We start from the raw sequence: 22,862 nt of genomic DNA, 5'->3' as shown, positions 1-22,862 counted from the left end.
CCTGAAAATAAGATATAGCAAATCATATTTTTATGGTCCTCCAGGGGTTGATGATGCATGCTAAAGTTGAAACTACTGCCCCAGAGTAGAGATCTTAACCTCATCTTCATGTTGGGTTCATCCAGATAGCTTTTTAACATTCTGATGTCTAGGCTGTGTCTCCATCCAATTCCATCAGAATCTCTGGAGGTGAGATCCAAATTCCAGTAGTTTATTGAAGCTCCCTAGGTGATTCTAACATTCAGCCACAGTTAGAACCACTGTCCTTGCATATTTTCTTCACCCACACAGTCAAAAATAGTGAACACCACCTTGTCTGAAATCTTTCCTGCAAAAAGAAAAAAGATGAGTGAATGACTGATAGGCTTTTAAAGGATATGATTCAGAAGTAGAGAATTTATCTAGCATTACCTTGGCTAAATCTTAGTCACACAGCCAAGCCTAGTTTCAGGGAGGCTGAGAAATATATGTCTGGCTGTCTGGCTGTGTACCCAGTATAACTCAGAGATTCTGTTACTATAAATTGAAGAAAGAGTGATAATAGAAGTATTTCTACTAAATGATGGGACTGAGAACTGAAAGTCAATCTTTTGTTTACTCTTGGCTCTGGCACCAGTTTCCTGTGACCCTGAGGAAAATATATTCTCTTTTCTATGTCTCATTACTTCCAGAACCTACATACCTCCTTCAAAAAAGGATCTAAAAATAAGTGGCTTAATACAGGCAGAAAAAGATAGCTGCAAACAAATATAAGTTATTCGTGTGGCCCAACTAGCACCAAAATCATCACCATCTACATAGGGTGGTGTTATTTATCTGACCTCCAATTTGTTCAAACGCTTCCCTTAAATCTTTTATAAATTTCAGCGGCCCCTGCCTCACATATATTCAAAAATTAATTCAAAATGGATCGAATTTAATGTGAGATTGAAAACTACATAAATATTGGTAGATGAAGATATAAACATAAATTTTCATAGATTAGGCAATGGTTTCTCAAATATAATATCAAGAGCAAAAGCAACAAAAGGAAAAAAATAGACAAAATAACTAACTAAAAATGGGCAAAGGGCTTGAATAGACATTTGTCCAAAGAAAATACACAATTGGTCAATAAGCACATTAAAATATGCTCAGCAACGTTAGCTATCAGGAAAATGCCAATCCAAACCACAGAGAGATACCCCTTTACACCTACTAGGATGTCTATAATCCAGAAAAGTTAATGAAGTGTGGAAGAGAGTGTGGGGAAATTGGAACCCTCATACACTGGTGGTGGGAATTGTAAAATGTTGTAGCTACTCTGGTAAATAGTCTGGAGATTTCTCAAAAGGTTGACCATGAGGGTTACCATGTGACCCATCAATTCAACTTCTAGGTCTATGCACAAGAGAAATGAAAGCGTATGTCCACCCATGCACCTGTACACAAATGCTCATAGCATCCCTTTTCATAATAGCCCCAAAGTATAAACATCCCAAATATTCATGAGCTAATGAATGGATAAATGAAATGTGCCATATATGTAATATGAAAAATATTTTGGCCATAAAATTCCTTTTTATGGTCAAATTCTTGAACTACTGATACATACTACAGTATGAATGAACCTTGAAAACACTGTGCTGAGAGGAACACTCACAAAGGACCACATAATATGTAATTTCACCTATATGGAACATCTAGCGTAGGCAGACCTATAAAGACAAAGAAGTAGTCAATTGTTAATCTGGGCTAGAGTCTTTGTGAGGGGAGACTGTGATTGCTAATGCATGTGGGTGGTATTTTGGAGGGCTTATACAAAAGTAGGAAAACTGGTAAGGACAACATTACTGTGAATACACTAAAAATCATTAGGCCTTGTGGCCTTTCCATAGATGGGCTGTATCATATGTGGATTATATTCTAATAAAATTTCTTTAAATCAGTGGGAGTTACATACCTGACAATGGGGAAAAAATGTTTAAACAACTTTATTTGATAAAGTTTATTGAGGTTGATTTATATATCGTAAAATTCATTTAGCTTTTAATTCAGTGAGATTTGATGTTTACAGAGCTTACAACCATCAACATTATTCAGGTTTAGAACATTTCTATCACCCTAAAAAACATCTCTTAAGACCATTGCACATTATTCTAGTTATCATCCCCATCCCCAGGAAACCACTAATTGGCTTTTTTTTCTTTTTCTCAAAGCATTAAATTGATAAATAATTTTTTTAAAAAAGTCTTCAGGATCTTTCTTTTTCACTTAGAATTATGTTTTTTACAGTTTATCCATGTCATTTTGTCCCTTTATTTCTGAGGAATATTTTTGTGTGTGTGTGAACAACTGTGAGTGTGCAGAGAGAGATGGATAGATTCATATCACACTTTGTCAGTTGTTGCACAGTTGGTTGTTTCCATTTTAGGTTACTATGAGGAATGTTTTCATAGATGTTAATCTAAAAGTTTTTGGATGTATCCTTTAATTTCTCTTGAGTAAATACCTGGGAGTAGAATTGCTAAGTGATATGCAAAATTTTTTGTATCCTTTTTTGTGGCAGAATGTATATAATGTAAAATTTACTATTTTAAAATCACTTTTTAAGTGTACAGTTCACTGACTTTAAGTACATTCGTCACTGTGTAACCATTACCACTATCCATCTCCAGAATTTTTATCATCAGTCTTTGCGTTTTTGGAAATAACTCCCAATTGTCCTCTCCCACTGCCTATGGAAACTCTTTGGTTGGTTCTTTATTTTGGTACCAGGGGTGCTTTCCCACTTAGGTACATCCTCAGCCCTTTTTTTTTTTTTTTTCAACAGGGTCTTGCTAAATAGCTTAGGATCTTGTTAAGTTGCTGAGGCTGGCTTTGAACTTGCAATCCTCCTGCCTCAGCTTCTTGAGCCGCTAAGATTAGGGGCATGTGTCACCACACCAGACTATGGAGACTTCTGTTCTACTTTCTGACTCTTCGAATTTTACCATTCTAAGTACCTCAAGGACAGTATTTGTCCATGTTGTATAATGTATCAAAATTTAATCCCTTTTTAAGGTCAAAGAATACTCCATTGTGTATAAATACCATGTCTTGTTTATTCGTTTATCCCTCAATAGACATTCAATGTGTTTAACATTTTAAGAAACTAAAACAACTTTCCAGAGTAGATATATCATTTTACAGCCCCCTCAGAAAATGTGTGAGATTCCAGTTTCTCCACATCCTTGCCCACATTTACTGGTGTGTGTGTGTGTGTGTGTGTGTGTGTGTGTGTGTGTGTGTGTTAGAGACAGGGTCTCACTGAGTTGCTTAGTGCCTTGCTTTTTTGCTGAGGCTGGCTTTGAACTTGTGATCCTCCTGCTCAGACTCCTAAGCCTCTGGGAATGTAGGCGTGAGCCATCGAACCCAACTATTGTGACCTTTTTGATTATATCCATTATAGTGGGTAGGAAGTAGTGTGTCATGGTTTTTATTTGCATTTCCAGAATGAACAATAATATTAACTATCAATTCATGAGCTTATTGACCATTCAGGTTTCTTCTTTGATAAAGTGGGATTGTTTTGTTTCTTTGAAATCAGATCTTTTGCCCTCTACTTGAGATTTGTGAATTCTTTGTATCTTCTGGTTACAAATTCTTTACCAGATTTGATTTGCAAATATTTTCTCCTAGTGTGTGGTTTTCCTTCTCATTTTCTTGATGGTGATATTGAAGTGTTGTTGAAAATGTTTTACATTTTGATAAGTTTAACATCATAATTGCTTATGGATTATACCGCTGATGTCATATCTAAGAACTCTCCCTAACCCAAAGTCATCAGAATCTTCTCCATTGTGTTCTTTTAAAAGTTTTATGATTTTAACTCTTACATTTAGGTCAGTGATCTATTTTCAACCAATTTTTGTGTAGGTTGTGAGGTAAGGGTTTAAATTAATCTTTTCATATGGGGGTCACATGGCTATCAGATTTTTCTCTGCATAATTTTCTGAAAACACTACCTTTCCTGACTGAATTGCCTCAGCACCTTTGCCAAAAATTAAATGACCATTGATCTATGTGCCTCTCAGTATTCAAAAACAGCACTCTTGATTAATATAACTATATACTAAGTATTGAAGTCACGCAGAGTTCTCTAATTTTGTTCTTTTCAACACTGCTTTTGCTTTTCTGAGTATTTTGATTTCCCATGTACATTTTTAGGGTGAAATTGCCAATTTCTGAAGAGATAAAAATGGCATGCTGAGATGTTGATAGATATTGCATTCAATTGACAGAATAGTTTCAAGAAGACTTGTTTTAGTAATGTTTAGTCTTATGATCCACAAACATGGAATGTCTCTCCATTTGTTTATTCTTTAATTCCTCTCAGACATTGTAGTTTTCAGTATATAAGTCTTAAGTTTACTTTGTAAAACTTATTCCTATGTATTTGAGTTTTGTTGGTGCTATACTACAAGTAAAATTATATTTTAAATTTGATTTTGGATTGTACATTGCTGGTGTACAGAAATACTGCTACATAGAAACTGAGTATTTAAAAATACTAATACACTTTTACCTAATGGAAATTCTTTTTTTTAGTTTTGGTGGGAGTTCTTCATTGTCTTGTTATTTTGTTTTGGAGTTTGGGGGGTGGCGGTTATGTAGTTTCTTTAGAATTTTCTACATACAGTATTGTGTCATCGGTGAATAAAAGTCTTATCCTTTCCAGAAAAGATGCCTTTTATTTCTTACATGATTATAATGGCAAGAATGTCCACTACAATGCGGAATAAAAATGTTGTGAGCAGATACCCCTGTCTTGTTTCTGATCTTAGGGGGAAGTATGATGTTGTCCCTATAGTTTTATTTTATAGATGACCTTTATCAGGTTGAGGAAGTTCCCTTCTGTTGCTAGTTGGTTCAACGTTTCTGTACCTTGAATGGGTATTAGATTTCATCAAATGCGTTTTCTTTGCCTATCAAGATGATAGTGTGTTTTTATCCCCTGTTGATATGGTGTATTGTATTACATTATCTGATTGACAAGGGGGTATGGACCTTTATAACTATTATTGTTACATTTTGTCTTCTCCCTCAATTCTGTAAGTTTTTGCTATATACTTCTTTTTTGTGTTGTTAGATATTTATGTTTATAATAGGTATATCCTCCTGGTAAATTGACTCATAATTATGAACTGTCTTTTTTTTCCTGTGAACATTTTTGCCTGTTTTTGTAGAATCATTCTAGATGTCTTACACATGAATAGTAGCAACTGCAGGCATGATAGATCATCTTCAATTCTTGTACTTTCAGCTTGAGTCTGAATCTAAAGTGTGTTTCTTGTAGACAACATAGATTGCATTATTTTTCAAATGTAGTCTGATAATCTTTCTCTTTTATTGATGTGTTTAATCCATTTATATTTAATCAGATACTTGGGTTTATGTCTACATTTTGCTTTTTTTTGTTGTTTGTTTTTTAAATCTCGCGTTCTTTTTGCTCTTCTGTTCCCCCTTTACCACCTTATTTTTGAGTCAAATAGATATTTTCTAGTAAACTATTTTAATTATTTGGTTGAGTTTCCTATTTATTCTTTTAGTGTTTTCTTTAGAGACCACAATGTCTCAAATATCTACTTTAAATTAATATTAAGAAAATAAAGCAACTCTGCTCAAATATTATTTTATTTCTCCCTCCTCCTCTATGATAATATTGCCATATATATTATATCTTCACATATTATAGGCCCAGTAATACAGTTTATAATTGATTCATGCAATTAATAGTTTTGTTTTGGTGGTGCTAGGAATTGTACCCAGGAATATTCTTCCTCTGAGCTACATCTCCAGCCCTTTTATTTTGAGGAATGCTATACCACTAAGCTACATTTATTCATTTATTTATTTATTTATCTATTTATTTATTTACAAAATAAATAAACCTAACCCATTTATTTTATTTATCTATTTACTTATTTTGAGACAGGGTTCTCAGTAGCCCAGGCTGAGATCCTCCTGCCTCAGTCCCATTACACGTGTGTGCCAACGTGTCCAGCTGTTTATTAAATCAATTAGAAGAAAAAAAGAGAAAAATACATATATAAACTTCTTTTTTATGTTTCCCTACATAATCAAAAACAGTAAGAAGGAAGAGAGAAGAGAGAAGAAAAAGAAAGGGAAAGAAAAAGTCTAGCCCTTAAGACTTTTTTCTAAAATCCTTAGGAAAATGAATTCATTCCTTCACTGAATCTGGAAGTGAAAAGTCATACTGGATTTGTGTTCCCTAGCCTCAGTCTTTGTCCTTGTTGCACTCTTTTCCCCATTAATTCTGTGTCCAGTGATATCCCAGGCAGCCATCTGCAATCACTTAACTAAGGACTTACCCCATGCCAGGTCCTATGAGGAGTTGGCTACACATTGATGGGAAGAAAATACCTCCCTGACTCCAATGAGCTTATATCCCACTGGTGATCCACACCCATGTAAGACACATGGCATTTTTTTTATACTAAGTAGGAATAATTATCACCTTACCTCCTGTGCATTTTTAGTTTGTTGAGTCTTGGCTTTAGGCTTAGAGACGACCTTTTCTTAGCATGTGTCCAGGTTAATATGTAACAGTATTTGAGTGACTAAATGCACTGTGAATGTAAAGTAGAACTCCTTAGAAATGGAACAAGGAGGAGCCCCAATGTTATTTGCATACTCAGCCAATTCTCAATCACATGGGACTTGATGATGCAATTCCACAGGGGATGGCTCCATTTTTTTCTTTCCTCTTCTCTTAGTCTTTGCCTTCAGAGAGGTTCATGGGAGTACTCCACAAGGAGAAGCGGCAATGAAGGCTCACTTTGGTATCTCTAGAGGTTTGTGGTTTCTCTCCACATCTGTGAAAGGATTTAACTGTAGAAATGTTTGGAAAGTTAAAAAGAGATCGCGAACCATGGAAGATAGAAGCAACACAACAGAGAGTTGGTAGAGAAAGTGAGGTGATGGGACATAGAAACAGAAGCAGACATTAACACAGACAGGAAAGATCCTAAGAAATGGGGGACACTGGGAAAGAGAGACGTTCCACAGATGGAATGAAGGCAGAAGCCATGTGCATGCTCACACATAGAAATATAAAGACAAAAACTCATGCAGACATTTCAGGAAACAAAGACACAGAAAGAGGTAGATGAGGAAAGAAGGAAAACAAAGATGTAGATGAATGGTGAGACCCAGTGAAGCCTGTTTAACCTATTCCAAGAAGAAGGTGTCAGGGATTAAAATAACTGTGGGTTACTAAGTTTATTATTTAAGCATTTTAGTTTAAAGAGGAAAAAAGTGTGACAGACACCCAGGGTAACTGGAAGGGAGACATCTGCTACATGTAGAAGTCACTACCTTAATAACTGCAGTTGAAATTCATCATTTAGATTACATAAAATCATTGTCACACATTTTGGAAAGGCCTGTTTGAAGCTAAATACTGAAATATTGCAGCAATTTTAATAGGATAAGTTATAAATTGGAGAAAAATGAATGTGAAAAGGAATCATTTCTCTTTGTTATGAAATAACTTTAAAATTGAATTCACATATTCTCTTCTATTGCTCTATGGGTTGACCAACCTCATTTTGTAGCTGTTGGCACAGAGCTTGCCCCCAAGAAGTGGTTAACTGTGCCCACTGTGAAGCCATTCACAGCCAGGACCAGGTGGATGCTTGTCAGGGCCCCACTGGAGAGTGGTGTGTGAGTCTGTCATCTTATGATTTTTAGTGGAAACAATCGCACAGCTGCCCCGGTCACCCTGCCGATAGAAGAGGTCCTTCAGACCCTACAGGACTTGATAGCCTACTTCCAGCCCCCAGAGGAGGAGATGCGGCATGAAGATAAGCAGAACAAACTTCGCTCCCTCAAAAACAGACAGAATCTTTTTAAGGAAGAGGTGAGTTTAAAAAAATTAAAAGTGAGATTCTCTTTGCATCCAGAGCAAAATATCCCTATGACCATAATCTAGCTTGTGCATGAACAAGTTTACAAACAAGCTGGAGAACAAGAAGCAGATGCAGAAGCTAGGAAGAAAAGGCTTTACTGGGAGCTGACCTTCCCCAGCAGCACCCCCACTTACATTAGCAGTGATTGGCACCTTCAAACTAGTTAGGTTTTAAAGCTTCAGTGCCGCATGTGTATCCAAAAACCATTTTCAGTAAATCTAAGCTTATAGCATGGCTTTGGCTGTGATTCCCAAATTTTAGAGACATCAGAATTACCTAGGAAACCTGTTTGAAAAATGCAAATGCCTAGATTCTAGCACATCTAGAGTGTCTTTTTAAAACTGGTTTGAAAGATACAGATGATGCAAGGTTTGATGTTGGAACTTGAGCATCTGAGTCACTGGGGTGGCTCCTAGATTTAGAATCACAGGCTGAAGGTTTATAAAACCTAAACACTCTCATTTTGGCCCCATTGCTAGCTGTGTATGACCTTACTCAATTCACAAACCTCCGAATTTGGACGTCCATGATCTGATGCATCATGTTTAGCTTTCCATGCAATGGGGGCAGGGATTGTCCTTTGGGCACTGCCAAAATTAGTGGTATAGCATGTGGAGCCATCCCTAGTAGGTCTTCTGGCCAAAGCAGACTTGGGCTGAGGAGGGTGCAGATTTTGTATGCTTTATAAGCTATTGAGATTGCACTTAACATCTCCCTCCTACTATTTAAGAACAGCTAGGCACAGATGGTTTTACTTGGTGGCATAGTATTGCACATTGGATGGAAAAATAGCTGAAAATTCTTTTTTTGGTTTTATTGTCTCTAAATCCCACCTTTTGGGGGGTGGAGGTGGAAAGAGGAAGCAAGCATAGTTGTCTTGTACATCTGAATGGAATTTCTGGAACTTATTTAAGAGAAAAATAGGTACTATATCCAGAACTATTTCTGGGTGAGTCAGAATCACTTCAAACCAGACGGAAAGCAAGCTTTTGTGAGACTCATTCTCCACTCCCTCTTTCTCAATATGTCCCTGGATTGAGTTAAACACAGCACGTGGGGGCAAACCCATCAGAGGAGGTTGCTGACTCATTCCTGAAATGGATGCTATTTAGGTCTCTGAGACATCAAAATGCATATTTGTTTTAAGATGGAAAAACAAAACTGCTACCATGAAAGTCTCCTTGCATCTTTCCACTGTCTACTCTAAAAGGTGAATGGTGTGGGAGGGAAAAGAGAAAGGGATCCTGCTTTCTTCATCAGGAACATTTTCCTTTTCCTCAACTCTCCTTCGCAGGGAATGTTGGCCCTTGTGTTAAACTGCATTGATCGCTTAAATATCTACAATAGTGTGGCACACTTTGCTGGGATTGCCAGAGAGGAGAGTGGTATGGCCTGGAAGGAAATTCTGAACCTCCTGTACAAGTTGCTAGGTGAGTACACATGATGCTCCATCCTGGGGAGACTTAGGGTACCTGAGGCCTCCATAGGAGCACTCAACCTGTTTTCCAGCCTCCTCCTTGGGAATCTTTTGTTAACCATTTGATTTTTAACTGAACTGTTATTAAATAGTAGCTTATTGTACTTTCCAAACTCGGAGCTGGAAGTCAGCAGCAAGTGGAAGCAGAAGTTGATCAGTTTTGCCAAAACTACCTATGAAACCCTTGACAGTCAAATTCTCCAAACCTCTGTTCCTTATGTTTAGCATAAGGAAACAGGACCAGAACAGATCTTCTAGTTTTAAATTTTTGCAAAGATAATATCTATAGCTTGAGAATTGTTATTCTCTTAAATTCTGTCTCCTTTCATTTGTCCACTTGGTAGTCAGTCACGGTTCCCATTGGTTATATCTGTTGTTTCACTTTGATGGAATGAAAACAGGCAAGAAGTAAAAATATTCTAGCACCCCCTTTCACATCACATCCTGGATGTGAGGTGATGTTCTGCTGCCTGGAATAACAGTGTCTATCCCAAAGGCCCAGCCCAGCAGCCATTCAGAGGACAGCATCAGCCTGTGTGAGAAAGTGGCCACCAGTAATGACTCAAATGCTGTATCAAAGCAACATTTCTTGGGGCTTTGTTCTGAGGTGTGTGTGTCCCACTAGAGAAGTTCCTAGAAAGTCCAGTGGGCCCAAGGAGAACAGAGACATGAATCTGGACTTGTTCTCCATATTGGGGATCAGGTTAATAGGACTCTTACCATATACTGTGTGACTTGTAAGGTCTCCAAAAACTCTAGTCTTTTGTAATGATACTGCTCAAACTTGGTAGTTATTATAACAGTAATGGCTACCATTTAAGAGGTTCTGGGTGCCAAGGAATAGAATCCCTTTTTGATCCTCAAAGCAACACTTTGAAGTATAGTTCCTGTTATTATTTCTGTCTTATTGATAAAGAGACTGGTCACAGAGATGCTCATATCCCAATATCACATATCCAGTTAGTGACAGAGCTGTAGCTTGAGACAGAGTAATCTGATTCCAGAACTCTGTGCTTACTATATTCACTGAAGCTGACCTGAATAGCAGCTCAGGAATTCTACCCTCACTGACTCTGGAGAAGCAGAATAGAGGTCTTGGAGGAGATATTTCTCTATCCTAATTTACCATTTACTAACCTTGGTAAAATCCCAAGCCCTATGAACCAACCACATTCAGAAAATTGTTTGGGGGCTAATTCATTTACATGGACTTGTTCCAGATTTGCACCTACTGTATTTGCCTCAAGGGTGGAAGGTTACATACATAGCCTTGACTGGCAAAACTCTAAGGACAGCACATTCTCTCCCTCTTTGCAGTATCATTTGCCAATGGATTTCAAGTATAAACAGGAATTAGAATCAGCTGGAGGGCTGGTTAAAACCCAGGTGCCAGGCCCTTGCCCAAGTTTTCATCTCAGACCTGAGAATGTGCATTTAGAACAGGTTCTCAGGTTATGCTGGCATTCCTGATCCAGGGACCGTACCTTGAGAACTATTGTCACACAGTGGTATGTTTCAGATATGCAATTGTTACTTGTTATCATGTATCTATTAGTTTAACAAACCTTTCCAGCTGTGTTCACTGGAACACCTTCCTTTAGCACTGAAGAATAGCAAATCCCTTGCTAGAAAACATTATAGGAAGTTGAGTTCTTAAATCAGTAAATGAGCAGATACTCAATTATTGCTTATTGCTATCTGAAGTTATTAATTTATGTTTATTATCTCTACTCCCTTCTTGATGAAGGCAGAGAATCTGCCTCTTGTACCCCATGGCTCTGTTCTCAACAACCCACTGTACCATATGTGTCAAGTGAGTGAGTGAATGCTAGATTTTCACTCTTCTAAATATAGAAACAGAATTGTGTCAAAGGGCTAAGCACATCAGATCACCATTCAGTGCTTGGTTCCTGGTCAGGTGAGGTATTCGCCAGCTTTCCGTGTGTTTATGCCCGTCGTTATGCACTTTAACCTGGGTGATCAGAACTTTCCTTGTTTGCAGCTGCTCTCATTCGTGGCAACAGGAACAATTGCGCTCAGTTCTCCAATAACCTTGACTGGCTGATCAGCAAATTGGACAGACTAGAATCTTCCTCAGGTAAGAACTGACAGAAAACGATAACTGGAGAAGATGAATTTTTTTCTTTCTGTAAAAAAAAAAAAAAAGAAAAGAAAACAAAGCTAAATCTTTTCCTCCGCCTTGCCAATAACCCTCTGTTAGTCAGCTTTTCCTCATGGTTATCAAAATACCTGACAAGGACAACTTAGAGGAGGTAACATTTATTTGGGGCTCATGGTTTCAGAGGTTCAGGCCATGGTGAGTCTGGCTCCACTGCTTTGGGCCTGAGGTAAAGCAGAACACCCTGGCAGGAGGGCATGGTAAGGGAAAACTACCAAGGTCATGGAAGCCAGGAAGCAGAGACAGCAAGAGCAAGGAGCCAGTGACAAGATATAGTCCCCAAGGCCACTCCCACAATGAACTGTTCCCTCCAGCAACACCCCACCTACCTATAGTTACCATCCAGTAGTCCATGCAAATTATTAATTCAACGAACTAATGGGGTTACAGATCTCATAATCTTGCCTCTGAACTTTCTTGTATTGCCTAACACATGAGCGTTTGGTTGTGGTGGTCACTTCAGATCCAAACCAACATTATAACAAACAGCCTCACAAAATTATTTTAACAACAAGGAACAAAGTCCCAAAGTTTCCTGATACTTATACAACTTGATTTAACTGCTGTAACGCAGCCTTCTACAATCATTCCTTCTTTAAATTTTGCTTTGGGCATTTATCTTCATCCTGGGTCCTTTAAACAACCCCATCCAGTGAACCTGGTATCCTTCTAACTCCTGCTATACTCCTATTTGCTGGACTCTGTCGTAACCATTTTGGTTACAAGTAGAATTGAAGGATGACCCTAGAATAAGAGGAAAAATCTTCACAGACCTGCCCCCCCCGCATCACCTTTCAATCACACCTGTAGCCCTTTTTGGTGACTCAGAACCTGAGCCATCTGTTGTTGGTGAGTGACCAGGCCACCAGATGCAGCAATTTTCATCTTCCAAAATAAGTACAGGTGGCACATGTAGTCCCCTCTCTGGAAAGAAAAAGGTCTTGATACTTTTCTCATAGTCCAGGACCGCACATGTCTTTCTATCCTTCTTTTCAGTGCCTTCTCTCGTTAGGTAGATTTCATTTTAGGATAAGTGATGAAAACCTTGATTAAAAACAAAATCAAAAGCATTTTTCTTAATAAAAGAAATGAAACTGTTAGCCATCTGCTTCCCTTGAATTTTTGTGACAATGTTACCTTTGTGTGTCAGGCTGCAGGGATACTTGTTCATTTTTCTTAAGCCTTCACTTGATAGGGAAAATCATACAGTGTGTCAGGAAAAGAGGAAAAGCCAAATCATTTTTATTTTGTGAACTTATAGTTTGTATGACATACTAGTACACCTAAAATACTAATAACTTCCTCTGATTCTGAGGTCAAGTTCAGAATGTTTTCTAAATTACTTGAATGACCTTTAGAATTTATACTGAAGTGTGAGAAACTATTTTTATATCTATATTTAAATGAAGTATTGTTTGGTTTGATAAAATTAAGAATTCCATTTTATAGCTGCTGCTTTATATTTTTTAGCATATAAAGATCATGCCTTTGTCCAGGAAAAGAGAGATTGGGTTAGTGCTGATTAAACTCAACTCCATATTGCACACTGCATTTCCCTTAGAGGCTCCTCAAGTCTTCCAGAGATGATTGCCTCTCTCCTCTGGCTGGGAATATTTAATAGATTCAAAGAATTGATGATATTTTGTCCCCTCAGGATGATTTTTTTCACCCTCAGGTTTTTAAATTATGGTCAGTTCTGCAAGTTATTTAATGTCCAAATGATTTTTTGTCACATTCATGTAGGTATCTTGGAAGTTTTGCACTGCATTTTGATTGAAAGCCCAGAAGCCTTAAATCTGATAGCCGAGGGTCACATTAAGTCCATCATCTCCCTGCTGGATAAGCATGGGCGGAATCACAAGGTGAGTGTGGAAAAAGGACCCAAACAGTGATTTATTGACTTTACCAGCTTTCCTGTCCCCACCACTCAGTACCCTTGTGTTACAAAGAGTATATGGACTCATTTCTTCCTTTCTTGCCTACAAGCACACTGCAAGCCTGGCAGCCACACTAAATCTCAGATGGTCTCCCTGGATTCCCTCCAGCTTCCCTAAGCCCTGTTCATCATCATTGGTCCTAAAAACACACAGCTCACAGAAGGGCACTACCCCAGGCCTTGTCCATGGCCAGCTATGCAAGACTGGTTCCTAAGGTCTAGAAGTTTAGAGGGAAACCTGGAACACCAAGCCATGTAAAGAAGATACACAGAAATTGGATTTCAAGTAATATAGAAAGGCTTGCTAAACTTGCCTTGTTATGAAATGAAATCAGATTTAATGAGTCAAACCAAGGCAAGTAAAAGAAATTCTGCATGGGCAAACAGGAAGACCCAAGCTACTGATCCCTCTCTTTGATACAAAACAGATGTGTGACTTTAGGCCTCAATCATTTCATCTGTGACATGGGGACAATGCCCCTCACCAAGGTGGCATGCCATGTCAATTTTCTGAGATCTCTAATATATCTATTTTTATGAAATTTTATCTCCAAGATGCAATGATCTATTAGGGAAATCTATAAAAATACGAGTTTTATTCTGGCTCCACACTTAGACCATATATTGAGGCTACACTACTAATTAGCAGGTAGATAAGTAACTACAGGCCAAGGGGTGCATTCTAAGAGCAGGTGACATGATGGGGTATGTGGGACAGCAGCTGTGCTTCTGCAGAGTAGAGGGAAATTAGCTCAGTCCCTGGGCCTCGCCTCTCGCCATAGTTGTTCAGAGGGCTGCATATTTGAGACATGTTTCAGCGAGTCCAGGAGATCAAGCCCCTGCAGCATTGACCACATGATGTGCAACACCCTTAGGAAACAGAAAAGCCCTTAGTCCTCAGCATCTGTGAAATTGCTTGGCAAACAGAAAGAAATATGTGGGGTCTGTAACTGCTTTCTCAAATGTGGTAAATCAAAAGCAGGCATGAGGCTCCAACCTCTGTCCAGCTTTTCTACCTTCCAACATGTCCCTTCTTGTCAGCACTGTGTAGTAAGAATAACTGATAAACCACGAGCAATAGGAGGTATGAGCCATGATCTACATACAGATGTCAGGGGAGCCCTGTGCCAGGGAAGCTGCTCTTGTTTCACTGCCCCAGGGGCTTCTCTATGATAGTACATAATGCAATCCATAAATAGTCTGTTTCCTTATGGCCTCTTTTACCCAAAGGCTCAGCTTGCAGCAAGTTGACCAGTATTCTGCCCATTCCACAACTGAAAAAAAAAAAACTGAGGCCCAGAATGTCATTGTACTTGGCTACAAATAAATACCCACACTGATAAGTTACTGAGTATACTAGGAAGGCAGTTTCCAATCTTCTAGAATCACTGCACTTTTTGAGAAATTTTGACAAGGTGGCAAAAGTTGAGACAGTGTGATTTGGGTACCTAAGATTCTCATCAAGAAGGTCCCCTTTTTATCTTTTGATGGGATTTGGGGCCAAGGCTGGTTTGCCATGACTTCAGATCCTCTGGTACTGATTATTGGATTGAATACCTTTTATTTGCAGAGAAACCCAAGCTCAAATCATCACCAGTGTGTTTGTGGTCATTTTGCAAAGAACGTACTGTGCTGAGTGTAGGCTAGACTTCCATAACATTTCATCTTTGCTTGGAAAATGCCAACAAAATGTTTTCTTATTCAGTCTGCCGTTTTCTCCAGTGATACATTTTCAGGAGTCTCTGATCATTTATGTGTTTTGTTTTTTTTTTATAAAGACAATGACTCACCATGGAGAATTCTGGAGTCATGGGGGCCCCAGAAGTCTTCATAACAATGATAATGATGATGACTAACATTTATTTTGCACTTAACCAGTGCCCATGTTCCTATGCATCCTCTTCAGTCTTCATTATGCCCTCTGGAGTAGCATCATTACTTCAACCTGATGAAGGCATAACGAGGCCAGGACATGGTTCTGAGATGATAATCCGTTTTCCAGGGGCCCCACACCTCACTAGTGATGGCTAGGACCAGAAGTTTAATTTTCTTCACAGTGTTTCTCAAGCTAAAGTTTTCAAACTTTTCAGAGCCCTACTATCCTAAGAGAATTGTTTAATTTTTATGATCTTTACTTTTATAATTATTTAAATACAGAACTCTTCACAGTAGAAAATTCACAACTAGAAGGCATTTTCAAAGAATAGGTTCTCATGGCTGGGGATATACCCTAGTTGGTAGAGTGCCTGCCTTGCATGCACAAGGCCCTGGGTTCAATCTCTAGCACCACACACACTAGCCCACCCACACACCAAAAAAAAAAAAAAATGTTCTCACACTGAAGTTTGAGGACCCCTATTATCTATGAGAGTGATCTTTGGGGTCATGACATGTTTTCCTTTAGAAAAGGTTTGTTTATCTCATGGATTTAACAATTTCATGCCACCTCTAATATGCTTAGAATCAAGACTATATAGAAGAGCAGTGATTTTTTTATACTAAAAATTGCAATTTCATACCACTTTCATTCTAAAATAGTTGGGTTGCTTCTGTGGAAAGCATTACCACTCATCTAAAGCATGATCAAATGGGGGGTCAGAGAGTTAAAGGGAAATGACAATCTTGGGAATGAAAAGGACGAGAGTGGTAGGCTGGAAACCACCCACCGCCTTTTTATCTGAACACACTCTGCCCTACGACTTCTCAGAGACTTGGCTTTTGTGGATCCTTCAGCGGCCCCTTACTCCTTTTCCAGGACCCCTCAAAATTTTCTCTAGATAATTAAAACATAAACTAAGTTTTGAAGAGCAGATACAAATTTAGGTGCCATTCCTTCCATGAAGGCTTTTCTGATCCTAGTTGGAATTGGTCTTTTCAATTATGTGATTTGTTCTTTGTTACAGTGGTTGTTCCAATCTGCCTTTCATGAGAGTTAATTTTACACATTTATTTCTCTCACCCACTGTAAGTTCCTTCAAGGAAGGTGCCATCTTTGTAATCTCCATGGTGCCAAGTTCAGATATCAAATGTAGGCATTCGTATGTGTTTGTCAGAGGTTTAATAAATGAATAAAAGATGTGAGTAGAGCCAGAAGTCACTGCTGTCTGTCTTTGAATTGATGGAAACTCATATGTACAGGACTCACCTCACTAAACAGATGCCTTATCAGTTAACACTCTGAGTAGCACTGATTTTATTGTTTGATGAAAGAATAATGTTGAAAATTATAGCAATCGCCCTGTAGTTTTTCATAGAGTAAGCTTTTATTAGTAAAAACAAAGTATATCCCCCAAACCACCCTATTCCAAATCTGCTAAAAGCAGAAGAGCCATAACAGATCATTTTTTTTTATTATCTTCTTTGTTTCTCAAGTGTTTGAAAGCCACCTGAGAGAAAAATGTATGGTAAAATTATAATATCTTGAGTCTGAAAAAAGTATAGATGAGAATCAAAAGTTTTGCCTGGGTTAGAAAGGAATGAATGCAAGGAAGCCAACTATTAACTCCTACATCTTTGCTCCAGTAGCTCCATAAAATCAGTTGAGTTTCCTGGCAGCCATGGCAATATAGAAACATTCCCACCCACTCATCTCTCATGCACAGGGAGGGCAGAATCTGTCAGAGGCTGTAGAGCACTTATTTTTCAAATATAGAACTTGAAATAATAATCACAAAAGTACAGTTAGCATTTTTTAAAATAAGACCTTTTTAAACTTTTTAAAAAATAAAAGTAGAATTCTCATCATAAGCATATCTTTAGGATAGGGAATAATGGCGTTAAAAATGAGAGGCTTTGTTTATGTTTGGTTTTTTTGTTTTCAAATAGACTATTTAATGAGATGAATAGTATCTTTTATAATTTTTATTGGTTATTTTTATACATAACAGAGTCCATTTTGATATCATTATGCAAGCATGGAATATATCTTATTCCAATTAGGACCCTAGTCTATTGGATGTACATGATGGTGAGATTCACGGTAGTGTATTCATACACGTACATAGGAAAGTTATGTCAGATTCATTCCATTGTCTTTTCTTATCTCCTTCCCTTTCCTTCATTCTCTTTGTCTAATCCACTTAACTTCTATCCCTCCTCTTATTGTGGATTAGCTTCCACATGTCAGAAAACATTTGACCTTTGGTTTTTGGGGAGTGGCTTATTTCACTTAGCATAATAGTGTCCAGATTCTTCCATTTACCAGTAAATGTCATAAAGTCATTCTTCTTTATGGCTGAGTCATATTCTAATGTATCTATACAGCACAATTTCTTTATGCATTCATCTGTTGATGGCACCTAGGTTGGCTCCCTAACTTAGCTATTGTGAACTGTATTGCTATAAACATTGATGTGGCTAGGTCACTGTAGTATGCTGATTTTAATCATTTGGATATATATACCCAGGAGTTGTATTACCAGGTCAAATGGTGGTTCCGTTCCTAGTTTTTTGTTTTTTGAGGAATCTCCATACTGCTTTCCAGAGAGGTTGTACCAATTTGAAACAGTGTTTGAGTGCACCCTTTTCCCCATATCCTCATCAACATTTATTGTTGTATTCTTGATAATTGCCATTCTGACTGGAATTAGATGAAATCTCAGTGTAGTTTTAATTTGCATTTCTCTAATTGCTAGAGATGTTGAATATTTTTTCCATATGTTTCTTGATCATTCATATTTCTTTTGAGAACTGTTTGCTTAGTTCCTTTGCCCATTTATTGATTGGGTTATTGTGTTTCTTTTTTTGTTTGTTAGTTTGGTGTTAAGTTTGAGTTCTTTGTATATCCTGGAAATTATCACCCTATCCAAGATGCAGGTGGCAAACTTCTCCCATTCTGGAAGCTCTTTCTTCATGCTCTTGATTGTTTCCTTTGCTGTGAAGTTTTTTTGTTTCGTTTTTTTAGTTTAATGTTATCCCAAAGTGAGGGGCTCTTAATGAAACGTGGGTTACAACCAGAAGCAAATGAACTCCACCAAAAGGACCGTTGACTAGGGAAGCCTACCCCTAAGGCAGACAACCCCAAGTTTTCAGTGGCTTAGCATAGATATTTAATTTGGCTCACATCACAGTCCAAGCCCAGTCAATGGGAAAACTGCTCTGTGTTCATTGAGAGAGGTGTTCTCTCAGGGCAGAGCTTCACAGACTAATGTGCTCATGAAGTTCCTGGAGATCTCTGGGCATCTTGTTAACACAAAATCCCTGGGGTTCAGTAAGAATGGGGATTCGAGCATCAGTGTTTCTAGCAAGCGCCTGGACAATCTAGTCCAGGGATTACAGTAAGGATATCCTTGGGCTGCCAAGTCCTTTGTTGAATTAATACATCTGGGGAGAGATGCCACACACACAGGGCTCTATAGGAGAATTTTTCCAGACCAAGCCTAAACGTGACGTACATCACATCCACCTACTTCCCAATGGCCCAGACTCGGTCATATAATCCCACAAACCTGCATGGGAGGCTGGGAAATGCAGTGTCCTCAGGGCTCAGGAGGAAAAGGAAATGACCATGGGTAAACACGCATCAGAGTCTGTCTTGTCTATCAAGCTTTCCAGAATTCATTGAGATGTTCCCTCTCAATCAGAAAGTACAGATGACCTCTAGGCACTGTGTGTGTGTTCCCTGTGGTGGGCTAGCCCTGCCTACATGAAATTTTTTAGAAAAGAGAATTTGCCCCCATTCCTCAGTTTAACACAAAGAAATGCCTGCTAAAAGCCTAAGCACTGTCAACCGGATTCTTTATGACACCTTTTATTTATAGGTGAGGCATTGCTCCATTAGGCTAGGTGCTTTCTGCAGAGCCTTTTTCCCTTTGCAGTTCCTATTGTATGTGGATTAAGCTCTGCTTTTCCTCTGGTTGTGACAGCAAGGCTCCTGCAGCCATCACTCCAAGGCGGAACAGATGAAAACATGTTGATAGGCCAGATGAAAAGCAGCTAATTTTCTGGCCATCTATGGCTCTTTTCTTAGAGTGAGAAATGATCCTCTGGATTTCAGGTTTCCACCGCTGCTCTCTTTCGTGGAGCGGTAATGCTAAGAGTCCCCCAGAAAACTGCCTTTGGGATTCTTTTTCTGCTTGTCCCATAAACGTGCTTCGTATTTATCTGGAACAAAATTGACATTTTGGGAGTCAGGTGGAAAATTGGTTTGTGAGAATTAAGGACACAAATGCCATCAGCAGCCTGACTCTCTCCAACCCTGCTAAGCCTTGAATCTTTGGTGGCCACTTTGAAAGACGGAATTACAGCTTTCCCTTCCCCATCAGTGCAGCCTGCCACACTGTGGCTGTTATTTATCAACTGCTCTTTGCACCTTCTCCCCTCTGGGGCAAAGAGAGCGGAACAGTGCCTGGCCCTACACGGTGTTCTCTGCCATGATACAGTCACAAAATCTGAATGAAAGACGATGTGGCACAATGAGATGGCAGATGAGATGGCAGCCTGCAGGATTAGGCCAGAGACTGGTTCTAATTCCCAGGCAGCTGGCAAACGGGAACAGAAGCAGCTTGGTGACGGGTCCTTCAGATTCATGGGCCACCTGGGCTCCTGCGGGTTTGCTTTCCTTCCAGATGGGAGGAGGAGAGCAGGCGAAATATTTTGAATGCTAATTTCTAGGAATTTAAGGGTACCTTAATGGGTTTCAATGAAATCACAGCATAAGACCCAGAAACAGGAATCTGCCCTACCAACGAAGATTTCCAAGTCTATGACAAGTAAGGACCTTATAACCAAATGGGTATCTAAAGGGCTTTCTCATTAAGACCTGTCTTAGCCCCTAATCGTCAGTGAAAAATACCATCGGGGCTGGGTAGAAGTTTGTTTGAGAAACTATGTAGAGTTTTTTATTCCTCTGCCCTGCACTTATGACTGAGCCTAAGTAGTACCTAGATTTTGTACCTTAACTGCCTCACCATACCTTAGTCCTGCCCCTGACTAGATGGTATGTCTTCAGAGGTCAGGCTTTTATCCACTGTAGTAGAACGGTGACCACAGGTAACATGTATAGATTGGAGGTATGGGGCACAAGACTAGGGCAGAGAGTCTAGAAGGAAACCATGCTTCATTTCCCCGTGAGTTAGTCAGGTTTTTATCACTGTGACCAAAATACCTGATAAGAACCACTCGGAGCAGGAAGAGTTTACTTTGACTCACAGTTTCAGAGGTTCAGCTCATGGTTGGCCAACTTAATTGCTCTAAGCCTGAGTGAGGCAGAGCATCATGGCAGAGGAACACTGCTCAGCTCTTGACAGACAAGAAGCAGACAAAGCAAAGAGCCAGGGACAAAATATATACAATCCCCAAAGCATGCCCCCAGTGGCCTTCTTCCTCCAGCCACATCTCACCTGGCTATAGTTCCTACAGTAATACACTCGAATGATCACACCAAATGGATTAATCCACTGACTGTGTTGGAGATCTCATAATCTAATCATTCCTCCTCCTGCATGAACATTTGAGCTTTTTGGGGGGACACTCATATGCAAACTATAACACCTCAAGAGGTAGTAGTCTCTAGGACATCACTCCCTCCTGCTACGCACAGAGGTAAGATTTCAGCACTGAGCTGGTTCTCTACCCATTACCCAGTCCCATTCTCTTCACTCCTGCTGCTTTCCTGTGAGGTGATTGGGTCCTACCCACTGTACACTCAGTGGTCCTGAGGTTTGGTGGGTGTGTCCTGCTTCAGGTTCTGGATGTCCTGTGCTCCCTCTGTCTCTGCAATGGGGTTGCAGTAAGAGCCAACCAGAATCTCATCTGTGACAACTTGCTGCCTCGGAGAAACCTGCTCCTGCAGACACGGCTAATTAATGATGTGACCAGGTAAGGCCATCACCATCATTCCAGATGCCAAGGAAGGTTCTTCCCCATCTTGTGAACTGTCAGGAAGGATAGGACTGCTTTGAACTCGAGTTGCTCACCCATAGTTTTCACGGCAATGCAAACATGTAAGACAACTGAGCAAACAATTGGGACAAGATCAGGTCACACCCTACCAGGTAGACTGGATCCTCTCTATCACCAAAACTGTCACAACCCCCAATCACCCTGGTAACCAAAACATCAAGATCTTCACAAAGTAAAACTTTCTGAGGACTATTCAAAGTGTAATAAACCAACTAAGGGGCAAGAAATTGAGGCAAAAATTGGGGGACTCGGTTTCCTTAAACTCCTGCTCTCTGAGCACCACACCATCCTCTCTTCCAGACAGTCCCCTCTCTTTGAGGCAGTCTGTGTGGTTTCTGTGCTGTCAGTCAAAAGTCAAAATGTGGACCTGGACAGGACTCTATGGAAGCTTCTGTGGGACCCCAAAAGCTGGAGGGGTACGCCATCCTCCTCCTCCTCTGAGAGGGCCCACTCTCCCTTGAGAGTGTGCCTTTTTTTCCCTTTTCCTATCCCTTCTAATAAATCCAAGCCATAACTCTGGGTGGGGGCGGGGGCCAATGCGCACTTTGTCTGACTAGGGCCTTGCACTCCAACCCTTTCTTCAGTAAAGTTGCTCAAACTTTTCCCTTGAACTGGCTGCAGATAGAGACTATTTCCCACATAGGGGCAAAAGTAGTTGGCCTGAAGTATCCTACAAATTTTTTGTTAGCCATCAATACACATCTTATAACTTCTTTATAATACACCAATCTTTGTTCTTAAATGTTTTAATAGAATGGATATCTCAAGTTGATACCATTATTTCTTTATCCTCTGACACATAGCCAGTTGCCCAGCTCCTACCAAAGGATTAGGCCAGGAGGAAGAGCATGGGTCCAGCGGACCTCTCACCTGATGGTCCACACATGTGGCCACATGTGAACCCTGTGAACTCCCTGGGCCTGGACTAGTTAGCCCTCAGGGTCTTTATCCACTTTCTTCCTAAGCCTGCTGCTAATCCACAATAGTGAGCGGGGGAGCCTTTCTTAGGTGTAGAGTGGCACAGACCTAAACTTCACACAGCCTTCCTTCCTCCTGGTACAGTTTTTCCTTGCCCACCCAGAGCAGGACATGGTTCCAGCCCGGGGACAGTCCATCTCTAAGAATAGGATTCCAAACATAAAAGCTCTGGTCTGTTCCAAGCTTTTAACCACTTTTCTGAACACATTAAAAACCTCTTGCCCTTAACAAGGTTGCCCACTAGTGACTTTTAAGAGGCTGTTGTTATGAATAATGCTGGGGGTACAAAGCTGCTATTTTGAAAATGCTTAAACCAATTTACCAGAAGATGGAACTCAAGTAAGTAATTTCTTTCACTTACAGAAAGACACAAAGGTTTGTAATCATGAAACTCTGTATAATGTTTTCAGCATCATTGCCCATGGTTGGTACTCAATA

General features: G+C 39.5%; 1 protein-coding gene across 1 annotated transcript in view; it reads left to right on the top strand.

The window, feature by feature from the left end:
- Window positions 1-22,862, top strand: part of Ryr3 (ryanodine receptor 3) — a 364,780-nt gene that overhangs the window by 99,752 nt on the left and 242,166 nt on the right. The window contains exons 13-17 of the mRNA XM_026390365.2: window positions 7,735-7,903; window positions 9,247-9,382; window positions 11,432-11,527; window positions 13,352-13,470; window positions 21,229-21,362. Coding sequence (XP_026246150.2) covers window positions 7,735-7,903; window positions 9,247-9,382; window positions 11,432-11,527; window positions 13,352-13,470; window positions 21,229-21,362 — 654 coding nt within the window. The remainder of the gene's footprint in view (window positions 1-7,734; window positions 7,904-9,246; window positions 9,383-11,431; window positions 11,528-13,351; window positions 13,471-21,228; window positions 21,363-22,862) is intronic.

The sequence above is a fragment of the Urocitellus parryii genome, chromosome 6 (assembly GCF_045843805.1).
Source record: "Urocitellus parryii isolate mUroPar1 chromosome 6, mUroPar1.hap1, whole genome shotgun sequence".
Taxonomy (NCBI): domain Eukaryota; kingdom Metazoa; phylum Chordata; class Mammalia; order Rodentia; family Sciuridae; genus Urocitellus; species Urocitellus parryii.
The sequence above is the reverse complement of the archived record's forward strand: the minus strand, read 5'-3'. Positions and strand labels throughout refer to the sequence as shown.